This window comes from Crinia signifera, chromosome 6, assembly GCF_055691185.1.
Source record: "Crinia signifera chromosome 6, ASM5569118v1, whole genome shotgun sequence".
NCBI classification, from domain to species: domain Eukaryota; kingdom Metazoa; phylum Chordata; class Amphibia; order Anura; family Myobatrachidae; genus Crinia; species Crinia signifera.
This window is the reverse complement of record NC_139222.1, coordinates 19,425,618-19,439,924: the sequence shown is the minus strand read 5'-3', so window position 1 is coordinate 19,439,924 and position 14,307 is coordinate 19,425,618. Positions and strand designations below refer to the sequence as shown.

The 14,307-nt window shown below is 43.7% G+C and overlaps 2 protein-coding genes across 3 annotated transcripts in view; both read left to right on the top strand.

The window, feature by feature from the left end:
• The window catches only part of LOC146010042 (uncharacterized), a 224,068-nt gene extending 212,231 nt beyond the window's left edge, over positions 1-11,837 (top strand). The window contains exon 7 of one of the 2 annotated variants that reach the window (XM_083150880.1): positions 8,638-11,837. In XM_083150880.1, coding sequence (XP_083007006.1) covers positions 8,638-9,854 — 1,217 coding nt within the window. In that variant the 3' untranslated portion in view covers positions 9,855-11,837. Of the gene's footprint in view, positions 1-8,634 lie in introns of both variants that reach the window. The other variant, XM_083150879.1, reaches the window with a different exon arrangement.
• LOC146010088 (uncharacterized) overlaps positions 1-14,307 on the top strand; it is a 340,453-nt gene that overhangs the window by 79,073 nt on the left and 247,073 nt on the right. The window lies entirely within an intron of this gene.

Sequence of the window (14,307 nt, the reverse complement as noted above, 5' to 3'; positions counted from 1 at the left end):
TTGTATGGTTTAAATGTGCGCGGCAGCACCGGTCCCCCTCCGGCAGCCGCGGCCATCTTTTATGCGCGCACTCCTGGGTTCACCAGGGGAAGGGGAGGCTGCGAGAGCTGGGTTCTGGACAGTGCAGCTGACTGATGCACCGCAGCTCTGTTCTGTCCTACGGGAGCTGTGGCATGTCAGGGAGCTGGGGGACAGGCAGTCACTGCGGCTGGGAGTCCGGCCCCTAGGGTGTGCTGCAAATCTGTGTCAGCTCCGGTGGTTGCAGAGAGGTGGACTTAACCCCTGGTGTGCTGGAGGCAGGAGACTGTGGTAGTGCCGTTCTGGCTCTGGGGGGGAGGAAGGAAGCCACCAGCAGGGATTGAGTGCACCGCAAGCCCCAGCCTGGAGGCTGCGGAAAGGCAGCAATAATGTTACACCGGTGCGCTGGGGGCTAGGGGTAGGGGGAGTCAAAGCCAGCTCCCCATCGCAGCCAGTTCGGTGGTAAGGAGCCCCTGCAGCCAGGCTTTCTGGGTTGCAGGGCTCGGGGAGCCCAGTGCTGGGGCACCACAGTTATATAACAACACATAAATACATATTGTAAATTGTGTGTGTGCAGAACTGAGCTGGGACTACAGGTCCCATGCTGCAGGGGGATGGAGCCTGGTATCTTGTGTTGTGAGGCTTAACCACTTGGGTGGTATGCCCGGAAATTTCCTCTACCTCCCCCATGGCAGCCAACACCTGTGGGTTATCTCCCTTCTGGGTAGTACTTGGAAAGGAAAAAAAGACATCCGGCCCCTATATAAGGCTCCTCCTCCTGGGCCTCCTTGTCTTTTTTTCCTTTCCAGCAGGGTAGTGCGTGAAAAATCTGCAGGAAAGGTGTTTGGCTTACCCCAGCATTAGGACTGATCTCACCGACGCCTAGAGCGCACCGGCGGGATATAGAAGGTGATGCCGGCCTTCTGAGGTCAAGGAGGACCTCGTGTGCTGCATGCCGCTTCCTAGAGGCGGCGGCGTCCTCAGGCGGCACGAGAGCTTACAGTTGTGCGCGCCTGGTCCGGGTTAATCAGTACGTGAGACCGGACGGACGTCATAGGGGGCGCGGCGCATAAGGATGACGCGGCGGCACACGGAAGCGCTGGAGACTCTGTGTGCTGCTGGAAGTGCGCTGACGCCGGGATAAAACCTATACCCATTACGGTCGACTAAAAAAGTGAGTACGGCTGGTGTCCCTGTGTGGATGATGTAACAGTATACAGATTATGCGGTGGCTAATACTAGTGTGTTGTTAGCAGGCTAAAAATACTATAATTATGGAGGAGGAAAAACGGCCAGTCGCTAAGAAATCGGGGTAAGCCAGCTGTAAGCCAGGTGTAAGCCTGATATAATTATGTCAGGGGTAGGGTGTGGCTAAGATTATCTAAACACTCGGTGTGTCTTTTTGCTGCAGGTCAGACTCCAGTAAGGATAAAGGAGACCTTAAAGCAAAGCACAAAAAACTGCACGTAGCTAAATGCTTGATGTGCACTAAGGACTTGCCAGATAATAATATTGGCAGTGTATGTGAGCAGTGTAAATCACCTCAAATACCCCTAGCCCAAATGACGGGACTAGTGGACATGCTCAGAGTTGCCCTGACTGACACATTTGTAACCAAAGAAGATCTGGTTAAAGCTACAAGCAAGAGAAGCAGATCAGTGTCGAGTGAGGATTCTGCAGGTTCAGCAGATGAGTTAGGGGCAGGAGCTCTGGCAGATGAGGATGAGGTGATAGCTGATAAATCAGACTCAGATTTCAATCCGGATATGGTGGAAAATCTCATATTACTAATACATAAGTCTTTGGAGATAGAAGACAAACAGGAGAGTATCTTACCACAAGATCTTTTATTCAAGGATAAGTTGATAAAGGGGAAATGTTTTCCACTATCACAATCCCTTAAGGATGCTGTTACAAAAGAATGGAAGCATCCAGATAAAAAGGTCTCAGTACCTCTAAAGATAAATAAAATGTACCCATTTCAAATTGACCAGGTTTCAACATGGGAAGAACTACCTAAGGTAGATGCTGCAATAGCGAGAATTTCAAAGAAGACAACACTTCCCTTGGAAGATGCAAATATTTTTAAAGATCCTATGGAGCGAAGGATAGAGCTAGGTTTAAGGAAACAGCATTTAACCACAGGAGCAGCATTAAAACCAGCAGCATCTATGGCTATAACAGCAAGGGTCCTTAGGGGATGGTGTCAACAGCTGGAAGTCGACTTACTGGATGGGATTAAAAGAGCAGAAATATTAAAAGGTGTGCAGAACATACAATTGGCAATAGAGTTTCTTTGTGAAGCTTCTATGGATTCCTTGAGGTTGGCGGCTAGGGCAAATGCCACAGCAGCAGTGGTGAGATGGGCGCTTTGGCTCAAACCCTGGGCAGCCGATGTGCAGTCTAAAAACAAACTGCTGACACTGCCATTTCAAGGTGATTATTTATTCGGAGCTCAGTTAGACGAGATAATAACAAAAATCTCGGGAGGAAAATCAGTATGGTTACCTCAGGACAGAGCGACAAAGAAAAGCACTAATAATAAACCGTTTAAATATCAACCACAAGATTATAAGGATGCTAGGGCCTATCGCCCAGGCAGAGGATACAGAAGAGGGAATTGGTCTTCAAGATCTAATTTTCGTGGCCAAAGAGGAAGAGAAAATAGATTTTTCTCAAAACAAAATACTCAATGACGCCAGACCACAGACTGTGGGGGCCAGGCTGCTTCACTTCGCAAAGGTTTGGGAGGATTCTACGTCGGACAAATGGGTTCGAGAAGTTGTAACATAAGGTTACAAGATAGAATTCAAAAACAGACCAGGAAGATTTTTTACGGAATCTCCAGTACCCAAAGAAAAAGCGGAAAGAGAAGCTTTACTATCCAGCCTCCAGGTCATGATACAACAACAAGTGGTTGTGAGAGTGCAGGAAGCACAGATAGGAGAAGGCTGGTACTCCCGTTTTTTTGTAGTGAGAAAAGCATCAGGAGGATTCAGAACAATATTAGATCTGAGCAGATTAAACCGGTTCATTCATGTAAGGGCATTCAAAATGGAATCGGTGAGGACAATCCTACCAGATTTAAGACAGGGCATGTTCATGACAGCTATCGATTTAAAAGATGCCTATCTTCATGTACCAATCTATGCAGGACATCAAAAGTTTCTGCGTTTCTCCATCAACGGGATAAGTTATCAATTCACGGCACTTCCGTTTGGACTGGCAACCTCTCCAAGAACTTTTACCAAAGTCCTGGTAATAGTAATAGCAGTGCTCAGGAGACAAGGTATAATGCTGTGGCCTTATCTGGACGACATATTGATTGTAGCAAGGTCAATGGAACAGGCAGTCGAACATACACAGAAGGTGTTGGGATGTCTATCAGACCACGGCTGGCTGATAAATTTTCAAAAAAGCAAACTGGTTCCGTCAAACCAAAGAGATTATTTGGGAGTGACGCTAGACACAAGGTTAATGAAAGTGAAATTAACCGAGGAGAGGCAACAGAAGCTACTACGCTTCTTAAAATCGATGATGAAAAAATCGGTAGTGTCCTCGGAGATGTGTATGAAAGCCCTGGGTCTGATGTCGGCAGTGTTAGAGACCATACCATGGTCGAGGTTCCATATGAGGAAGATGCAGAACTGTTTTCTGTCCCAGTGGGATGGGAACAGCAAAAACCTAACGCAAAGAATTGTGTTATCAAGCAGAGCAAAAGAAGACTTAAGATGGTGGTCGGATGTAAACCGATTGGAGAACGAAAAATCTTTTGCTATAGTAGAACAAGTTGTAGTAACTACAGATGCCAGCCAGATAGGCTGGGGGGCGACAATTTTTCTGGCCACAGCCCTAACGCAAGGGCTGTGGCCAGAAAAATTTCAAGCAGCACACTCAAACTTGAGAGAAATGCGAGCGGTGTATCTGGCCTGCAAAAAACTTCGACCATATTCTAAAATACAAGGAAGTGGTGATACGTTCAGACAACAGCACAGTGGTGGCCTACATAAACAGGCAAGGAGGCACAAGGAGCCAACATATGATGAGGGAAACAGAAAAATTGTTAACCTGGGCCGAAAACAATGTAAAAAGCATGATGGCAATATTCCTGGCAGGGAAGGAGAACGTCCTGGCAGACGGACTCAGCAGGACCACATGTGTCCCAGGAGAATGGGGTCTGAACAGGGAGGTCTTCGAATCCCTGGTGGAGATGTGGGGACTCCCAGAGGTAGACCTGATGGCCATGAAAGAAAACAAAAGTTCAGAAGTACTTCTCGAGGTTCAAGGAGCAACAAGCATCTCAAGTAGACGCTCTGACCTGCAGTTGGCCGACAGGGCTGGCATATGTTTTTCCGCCTCTTCCGATGATACCAAGATTGCTGAGGAAAATACAAAAAGAAAAGACAGCAGTAATAGCAGTGTTACCTTATTGGCCAAGGAGGCCTTGGTTTCCGAAACTACTTCAGATGGCGATAGACAAACCCTGGAAGCTGCCACAGTTACCAGACTTGCTCATACAGGGGAAAGTGCAGTGTCCACAGCCAGAGTCGTGGAACTTGACCGCGTGGCTGTTGAGGTCGGAAATCTAAAAAGAAAGGAGGTTCTCAGGGACAGTGATTGACACTTTGCTGAAGGCAAGGAAGGAATCTACCTCAAAAGCATATTATAAGGTCTGGAAGAAGTATAGTTCTTGGTGTGTGGAAAAGAAGCAATCACCAGGGGAACTTCTGGGAATACTGGAATTCTTACAGGAAGGCCTAGAAAAGCGGTTGTCACTTAGTACAATAAAAGTACAGATCTCAGCATTGGCGGCTATGCTAGACCAGAATATAGCTGAAAACAAGTACGTTAAAAGGTTTATACAAGCGGCGAAAAAGTTAAGACCAACTTTTAAAAATCCTTTGGCACCGTGGGACCTAAATATGCTTCTAAAGACACTCATGGACAAACCTTTTGAACCTTTAACAGAGATTCCATTAAAATATTTAAACTGGAAAGTGGCTTTCTTGGTGACCATAACCTCGGCCAGAAGGGTGTCAGAAATACAGACGGCCCTTCCTGAACTTTTTTGAGAGTAAGGTGGTGTTACGTACGAACCCACAATTTCTACCGAAAGTAGTCTCAAATTTTCATGTAAATCAGGAGATAGTGCTTCCGTCCCTCTGTGAAAACCCGGTGAATGAGAAAGAAAGAAGGTTAAACACGTTAGACCTAGTGAGAGCCCTTAAAGTGTATATAGAAAGAACAAAGGATTTCAGAAAGGCAAAGAATTTATTTGTCTTGTCTGAGGGATGTAGAAAAGGATCGGGAGTTTCAAAACTGACACTTGCCAGATGGATCAGAAGCTGTATTCAGAAGGCATACAAAGTGAATAACCAGGTATTACCAACTGGGTTGAAAGCGCACTCGACGAGAGCATTAGCCACATCCTGGGCAGAAAAAGGAGAGGTGTCCATTACAGAATTACTAGGCATTACAGAATAGATGTGATGTCATCAGCAGATGCAAAGTTCGGACAAAAGGTGCTATGCGCAGCAATATAGACCAGATGGTGGTTTGTATAAAATATATAGATTGAAAAAAAAAAAAAAATTATTATTAAAATATATATATATTATTTATTACAGTTTGATGATTGGAGGAAAACCCACCCGGATAAGTACTGCTCGGGTACCTCCCACAGGTGTTGGCTGCCATGGGGGAGGTAGAGGAAATATCAGATTCTTACCTGATAATATGTTTTCCTCTACTCCTCCATGGCAGCATATTTCCCGACCCTGTGTTTGTTAATTTGTTGTTGTGCAATAACTGTTAGTTTATATTTAAGCTGGAGAAGTAAAGACAAGGAGCCCCAGGAGGAGGAGCCTTATATAGGGGCCGGATGTCTTTTTTTCCTTTCCAAGTACTACCCAGAAGGGAGATAACCCACAGGTGTTGGCTGCCATGGTGGAGTAGAGGAAAACATATTATCAGGTAAGAATCTGATATTTTCCGGGCTCTGCTGCAGCCGGCGGTCCTGGAAAATTTCCGGCCATACCACTAATATAGAATAGGTACGCACCAGTGGTGTCCAGGTGTGTACCACTGACGCAGCACCTCTAGAGCCCAGTCCCGTCCGTCCGTCCGTGTCCCCCCCCCCCCCCCCATTACCTTTGCTCCGGCGTATGCTGGAGTTCTCCCGACCCGGCCACCTGCTGTCAGCTGCCACTCATTTTACAGCAGCAGTGACGTCCGCGGCAGGCGCGGTTATGTTTGGCACGGCTTGGGAGGACTCAGGCACCCGTGTCCTTCCAAGCTGCTTCGAACATCCCCCAGCCTGCTGCCGACATCACTGCTGAATGTGACAGGTGGCTAAGGCAGTGGTGGCAGGGAAGCTCCGGCGTACAAACGCTGGAGCACATACGGGGGGGGGGGGGGTCTTCCAATGTCCTGTGGTGGCTTTTGCTGGGGCAGGACAAACAGGCTTAATACCATGTATAAAATGTCATTTAAATGTGGAATGCACTTACTGTACTTGGTTGTTGTGTCCCAGGGGAATCCATGGTCCTGGTGGGCTGCTGGGTTCCCCCCAGTCTTTACCCCAAAAACAGACTGCTGGCAGCTGCAGGGATGGGTAGCAGGGAGCATCAGCTTTCTAACAAGCTGAGTGATTCCATGGGGCTCTTCGTCGGCGGGCATGAGACCCTGGCAGGGGATTAGGGCTGCCCATCTCTAGAGCTCACGTCTGGACTAGAGGTGTTCAGCCGGTCCCCTGGCAGGCTCCTGGAAGTATGTTTTGGAGGGAACCCTTCCCCCTAGCCAGACAGACTGGCACCTAGGTGGTACCTAGCACCCCAGGTGGGCTGTGACTCAGAGGAGTAACCACTCCCCTTTGGCCATAAGGGACAATGTAGAGTGTTCATGTGCCCAACTCATGCACAGCTCTGGCACTTAAGATAATTGTTTGGGGACCACAGGGTGGGCTTGCCCCCTGTGGTAATGTGTATTGGAGTAACATAAAAGGAGGGCTGCTGCTCTGTGTAAGTTGTAAATCTGCCTGTATGTGAATGCTGTAACATCTGTATGCTGACCCTCCTAGAGATAGGGGAAGAGATCTTTTCAGATCTTTGAGCAAATAAACATCCTTTGCCTCAAGACGACTATTTTCATCTAGTGACCAACAGGAATACGCCAAACGTAATCCCATTCTCCGGCTGTACTGGGTAAAGCATCCAGTGTCTCCTGGAAGGAATGGGAGCCAGTGTAGGGCCTGTAGGAGGGGGGGGGGGGGGGGGGGCGGCGGCACAGAAGCAGTCAGGTTGGAGACGATGAGTCGTGGACTGAGATGGAAGTTGGGGAGGACACACAGGAGCAGGTTACAGTAATCCAGTCTAGAGATGACCAGTGAGTGGATGAGGGTCTTAGTTGCCTCCATGGTGAGAGAGGATCTGATCCTGGAAGCTGCCAATACTGGCACAGGGACTGAATGTGGGGATTGTAAGAAAGGGTGGAGGTCAGGTGGCCAATCCCGGGATCTGGCCCCAAGAACACCAGGATTTCAATTCCGGGATTGGAGTTACCAATCGCGGGATTTCAGGATTAGACTGTGCATGTGCAGTTTAATGCCGAGCAGTGTCAGAGGTCATGCTGTGCAGGTCAAACAGATACACTGCCAAAGGATGCACAGCAGCTCTGCCCGCCCACAGCCAAACTGCATGCCCCGGCTTGGATCCCAGATGCACCTCTAACTGTCAGACGCTGGGCTCCCAGCTACCCGGCCACGCCTCCAGTAGCACAGTATTTATTTATTTTTTAATTAGGGAAGGATCCTGGGAATCTGGGGATTGGGCATTTTCAATCCTGAATTCCTGCATTGAATGACTGCCCTGGGATTGGCATCCCTAGATGGTAATAAAACAGCGGCCTTGCAGCATCGATGGTGAGGTGTCAGTAGATACAGTAGTAAAATCATGGTAGGCGAGGGGACCCCAGAGGGTGGGGAGACAATCAGCTGAGTCTTAGGGTTTATTTACTAAAGGTCAATTTAAAATTCGATATGAATCGATGTTGGGCTTCCAGGGCTAGAACACACATTTACTGACGGTTGGATTTTTATATTTATTTTAAAATGTGTCCTAGCCCAGGAAGTCCAGCATCGATTAAGAGCGAATTTAAAGCAATCAATATTGACCTTTGGTAAATATATCCCTCAGGCTGGGTACAAACTTATAGATATTTATGCAGAACAATCTATCTGTATATATATCTGTGAATGGATCGGGCAGTGTGTTCTCCATCAACCCTGCCCAATCCATAGTAATTGATATCACAACTGGGCGGGTTCAATTACATGCGCCGGCCAATTCAGCTGCACATCACCGCTGCCTACTGCAGCGGGTGTACGGGCGGTCAGGAGATCACCCTTACACACAGCACCATCTAGCTTTAGGTATGTTGACCATCAGCTGTGTTGCAGACCTGACACGTTATATCCAACTGACATCATTTGCAGACCTATCACTGGCTGACAGACCAGCGATATATCGGCCAGTGTGTACGCATCATTATGTTCAGTTTAAGTACTAAAACATCCATGAACATTTGCTTCTCAATGTAAACCATTCTGTCTGTTTCCAGTAGATGGGCTCATAAGCAGGAATACCTCGGAGGGAGATCTCATTGTTTCTCCAGGTTTTCTAGAAGATAAGAACGTCAGACAAGATTCTCCAGAAGAAAACCCCATTATCCCAAATACACACCCAACATTTCCCTCTAATCATGAGGAACCTTCTCTTGATCATTCAGACATTACTACACACAGTACAGACCATAAAGATGATACAATATCATCCAGTTCTGAGTTTGGTAACAGTTCTATACATCAGTCAGTTTCTGTTTTACATCACACAGCTGAGAAACGATTTTCATGTTCTGAATGTGAGAAATGTTTTAGACAAAAAGACCATCTTGTTATACATGAGAGACTTCACACAGGAGAGAAACCATTTTCATGTTCTGAATGTGGGAAATGTTTTAGAGATAAATCAACTCTTGTTAGACATGAGATAATTCACACCGGAGTGAAACCATTTTCATGTTCAGAATGTGAGAAATGTTTTAGACAAAAAGACAGTCTTGTTCAACATGAGAGAATTCACACAGGGGAGAAATCATTTCCATGCTCTGAATGTGGGAAATGTTTTAGAATTAAATCAACTCTTGTTATACATGAGAGAAGTCACACAGGTGAGAAACCATTTTCATGCTCTGAATGTGAGAAATGTTTTAGAAGTAAATCAACTCTTGTTAGGCATGAGAGAATTCACACAGGGGAGAAACCATTTCCATGCTCTGAATGTGAGAAATGTTTTATAAATAAATTTGCTCTTGTTCAACATGAGAGAAGTCACACAGGTGAGAAACCATTTTCATGCTCTGAATGTGGGAAATGTTTTATAAGTAAATTATCTCTTGTTAGACATGAGAGAATTCACACAGGTGAGAGACCATTTCCATGCTCTGAATGTGGGAAATGTTTTATAACTAAATTATCTCTTGTTAGACATGAGATAATTCACACCGGAGTGAAACCATTTTCATGCTCTGAATGTGGGAAATGTTTTATAACTAAATTATCTCTTGTTAGACATGAGATAATTCACACCGGAGTGAAACCATTTTCATGTTCAGAATGTGAGAAATGTTTTATACAAAAAGACCATCTTGTTATACATGAGAGACTTCACACAGGTGAGAAACCGTTTTCATGTTCTGAATGTGAGAGAGGTTTTAGATGTAAATCAACTCTTGTTCAACATGAGAGGTCACACAGGAGAGAAACCATTTCCATGCTCTGAATGTGGGAAATGTTTTAGACAGAAAGAGACACTAGTTACACATGAGAGACTTCACACAGGTGAGAAACCATTTCCATGCTCTGAATGTGGGAAATGGTTTAACAATAAATCAAATGTTTGTAAACACCAGAAAACTCACACACAAAAAATATAATTTCAATGAGCAGATCTAAATGAAACGGAAGCATCGATACTAAATTCCTCCATCATCCGTCGGGTGTGGATTATTAGATAGACCGTTAATAGGTCCAGCAAAAGAAAAAAGAAATATGGAACAGCGCTGTGCTGAATATTATGAATATATTTATTAAAATAACAATATTGTGGCCAACAATAGACAAACAAGACTTACAACATATATTAAACTGTTAGTCCATTCCCCTCTCTTGGAACTGGTTAGTAATTAATTGCATGCATGCTGGGATAATCATTACTTTATAGCCATACTACTCCTGAGGAAGCCGCTTAGAGGTGTTTTGAGGCGGAGGAACGCGTTGAGAGGACAGAGGGGACGCTCCTGGCTAACACTAGACACTACCAACGATTGATCTCGGATATGAGCATATGATAGGACTGCACCAACGGTCAGAGGACATTGCGGTATCTATAAGCCATAAATACCCCATCGCTGCTCCAAAGCTGGAAACTCTATAAGTATACTACTAATCTTGTATGTGCGCATCAAGTGGGGACTGCGTTATTTGGAACTAATCCTATTAACTGGCTATAAAGTAATGATTATCCCAGCATGCATGCAATTAATTACTAACCAGTTCCAAGAGAGGGGAATGGACTAACAGTTTAATATATGTTGTAAGTCTTGTTTGTCTATTGTTGGCCACAATATTGTTATATTTTAATAAATATATTCATAATATTCAGCACAGCGCTGTTCCATATTTCTTTTTTCTTTTGCTTGGTCTACATTAAGGGGTTTAGGTAATCCCCCTTTTCTTTCTTGGTACAGCTGCGGTGCAAAATATATCAAATCGGCGCTCAATATCAATTTGCTTTTTCCTCGTTAATAGGTCCCCTTTCCACGCCCCTACCGCTCCCCCTTGTACGCCCTTTTGATATGAACTAGATATGCATTTATATAATTTCATATAGAAAAGATAGTTTTGAATCGAATGTCGCGCGTCAAAACAGACGATAAATATTCTGTAGCGGTTAAAAAAAAAATAGTTTACAGTGTGCCCGAAGTGTGGTACATGAGATGGCTCCTTTTGGCATTTAATCTGGTCATGCCCTCATATAGCGGCTCTCTGGTCGGGAGTCATTGACATTATTCTTAACACAGGTATCCCAAGATCACCAGCGGTATGCCTACTAGCCGCCCTGGAGGAGGATTCTTTAGATCTTCCGACCAGACACTGTGATAAATGTATGCACCTTAGCCAAGGTGTGTATTGCCAGAAAATTTCCCTACCACGCAATCTTGGCTTAGGCTGGTTAACGACACTATTCCCCATGAGAAATTTACATATCTAGCCAGGAAAGCCAGCCATAGGTTTCAGGCTGTCTGGTCCAGGTGAATCCTTTGTACAGTACATCCATTATGCTCATCTATTGTCCCTCACTGCATGTTATATAATTGACCATGACAATAGTCAACATGTCCAGGCACTTTTTACAATATGTTATTATGTGATACAGGTTGAGTATCCCTTATCCAAAATGCTCGGGACCAGGAGAATTTTGGATAACGGATTATTCCGTATTTCGGAATATTTTAATATTTCAATGATGTATTTTGAAGTATCTTGCATTTATGCTGTATAAACACATAATATACACACAAATATATTTTATTACCACATAAAATACAAAATGTGTGTACTATCTCAGCACTGAATTTGAATGCCAAGCAATCATTGTCTTGCACATATATAGTGCCAGTTACATATCATGTCCCCAGTGATGCTGTTACAAATGCCCCCAGTGAGTTTTTAGCAAAAAATAAAAAATGTTCACTTTCTGGAATGTCTGGTTTTCGGAATAATTCGGATAACGGATATTCGGATACGGGATACTCGACCTGTACAACATGATTTAATAATGAGTGCACTCGAGCATCTTATTGCTTTTCCTTGTTTCTTATTTTTGTTGTGTTCGTGTTTCATTGTATAATTTACAATAAAAACTATTGCATTCATTAAAAAAAAATTAATTCAAAAGATCCTACATACACATTGCACAAGTCGGCGAGAAAAAACTAAAAGGAAAATAATCTGCGGATCGGTATAAATCAGTTGCAATGCAATTTGTTTTCTCTCATAGACCTGTCAAAGTACAACGACGGTATTAAATATATATCATCGGTATTAAGTAACATGGTCTGACCGCTAAGACAGTCGCTAATGCTTTTGAAAAAGTATTCCAGCAGGTGGACGTGCCGAAGAAACTACAGACTGATAGAAGTAAAGAGTTTCTAAACAAATTCCTAAAAAAGGTATTAGAAAAATACGGTATACAGCATTTCACAACCAATACTGATGTGAAAGCGGCAGTTATAGAGCTTTTCAATAGGACTTTAAAAACAGAATGTGGCGCTATTTCACGGCGAAGAATACCTACAGATATATAGATATTTTACAAGACTTTATACGCAGCTATATTAACGCTTTACTTTAGAAGTAAGAAAACGCCTATGTTGAAGTTGATCTGCATCTAGACTGCGTTAGAATAATATGGCCGCCATTTGCGTCCACATCTTTACATAAAAGGGCGTACGGAGGAGAGCAGGAGAATATCCGATCGTTAATTTCAGCCATAATTATACACACGGGCTTATTTTGCTTCACTCTTTCTGAAAAGTTCCTTCTTAGATGGACAAAACCATGTGCACTGCAGGGGGGCAGATGTAACTTGTGCAGAGATAATTAGATTTGGGTGGGGTTCTACTTCAAGTGAGATCTATATTGCAGTGTAAAAATAAAGCTGTCAGTATTTTCCCTGCACAGAAACAAAGTGACTCACCCAAATCTAATTCTCTCTGCACATTTTACATCTGCCCCCCTGCAGTGCACATGGTTTAGTCCATCTAAGAAGGACTTTGTCAAAAAGAGTGAACCAAAATAACCCCCAAAGTTTATACCCACATCTACAAATAATCAAATATAATAATTTAACTAATATTTGCACTACACATAGATTCATGGTAAAACATTATTTTCTCTCAGTGTTTGGTAACAGTACGATTACCGTCTCACTCGCTGCACTCCGGTGGTTGGTGTAAGACCGCAGAATATACCAGTAATGAGTTATGAACTGTAGATATGAAACATACATGTAAAGCCATGTGGAGAAGTGAACAGATGATTTCCAGTTCTAATCAGTTACACAGCAGGGGTCCCTGCACATGTGTACAAGAATAGAACAAAGACAGCTGTGCATCTGGACTAAGCCAATGAGAAGAGGTGAAAGCTGAACCCCTGACCAATGAAAGACTTGGAAAATCCTAGTGTATTTGTCCCTATAAATTGCTTCCCCTGGGCTAAAAGCTTTCTTCTCTTTGTTGCTGTGATCAGATTGACCGCGGCCCCTGGTTTCCAGGACAGCGCATGCGAGTGAGACGGTAACTGCTATTATTTGTATTGGTTGTATTGTTTGTAGCTGATTGTACCTACATCTAGTTTCCTTTATTTAGTTAATATCATATTCTTGTGTCTTTATTGTATTGCTTTGTTACCCCCTTTGTGTTCGTTAGAGACTCAAATAAATATGGTCAGAGGGTTTGGATCCCTGATCTAAGGATATTTACAGTCTTGTCTCAATTATAGCTAAAGAGCTGACGGAGCGTCTAATACTCTCTCATATATATATATATATATATATATATATATATATATATATATATATATATGGTTTGTGAAAGTACATTGGACCTGATATCGCCATAAGGGTGTCGCTGCAGCGTCACAAAAGCTGATAAGGTATGCTACGAGGTGCTACATTTAGGTACGCCCATAGTTAGGAATAAAGATTTGCACAACCTTACAAAAAAACAATATAACTTAACTTATTGTCCATCGGATATATATATATATTATGGCTTTTAAAAGTTGAGGGCTCATCCAGTCGTTACATTCTTCAAAACATTGTACCATACGCAAGGCTTACGTTTACCAGCAAAAGGGTGGGGGTGACCTCTAACCCTTGCTGGAAAAGCCAAGTCTGTGTTGGTACAGGGTTTGAACGGTGCGAACCCGCGGACAATAAGTTAAGCTTCAAAAGTAATCTATTTGAAATAATTATATACTGTATTTACACTGGGTTTATGTTACACTCCTGTTTCCCACAAGTAATAACAGGGTATACTGTTTGAATTGCTTGAGTTACGGTTAAACTGTGCGAGCGGTCCATCGCATTAGTGATATTTTCACACACATGTAGGCAAAGGCCTGTTTGTAAAATCAAACTCTGGCAACCACTGGAGAAAGATTTAGGTATA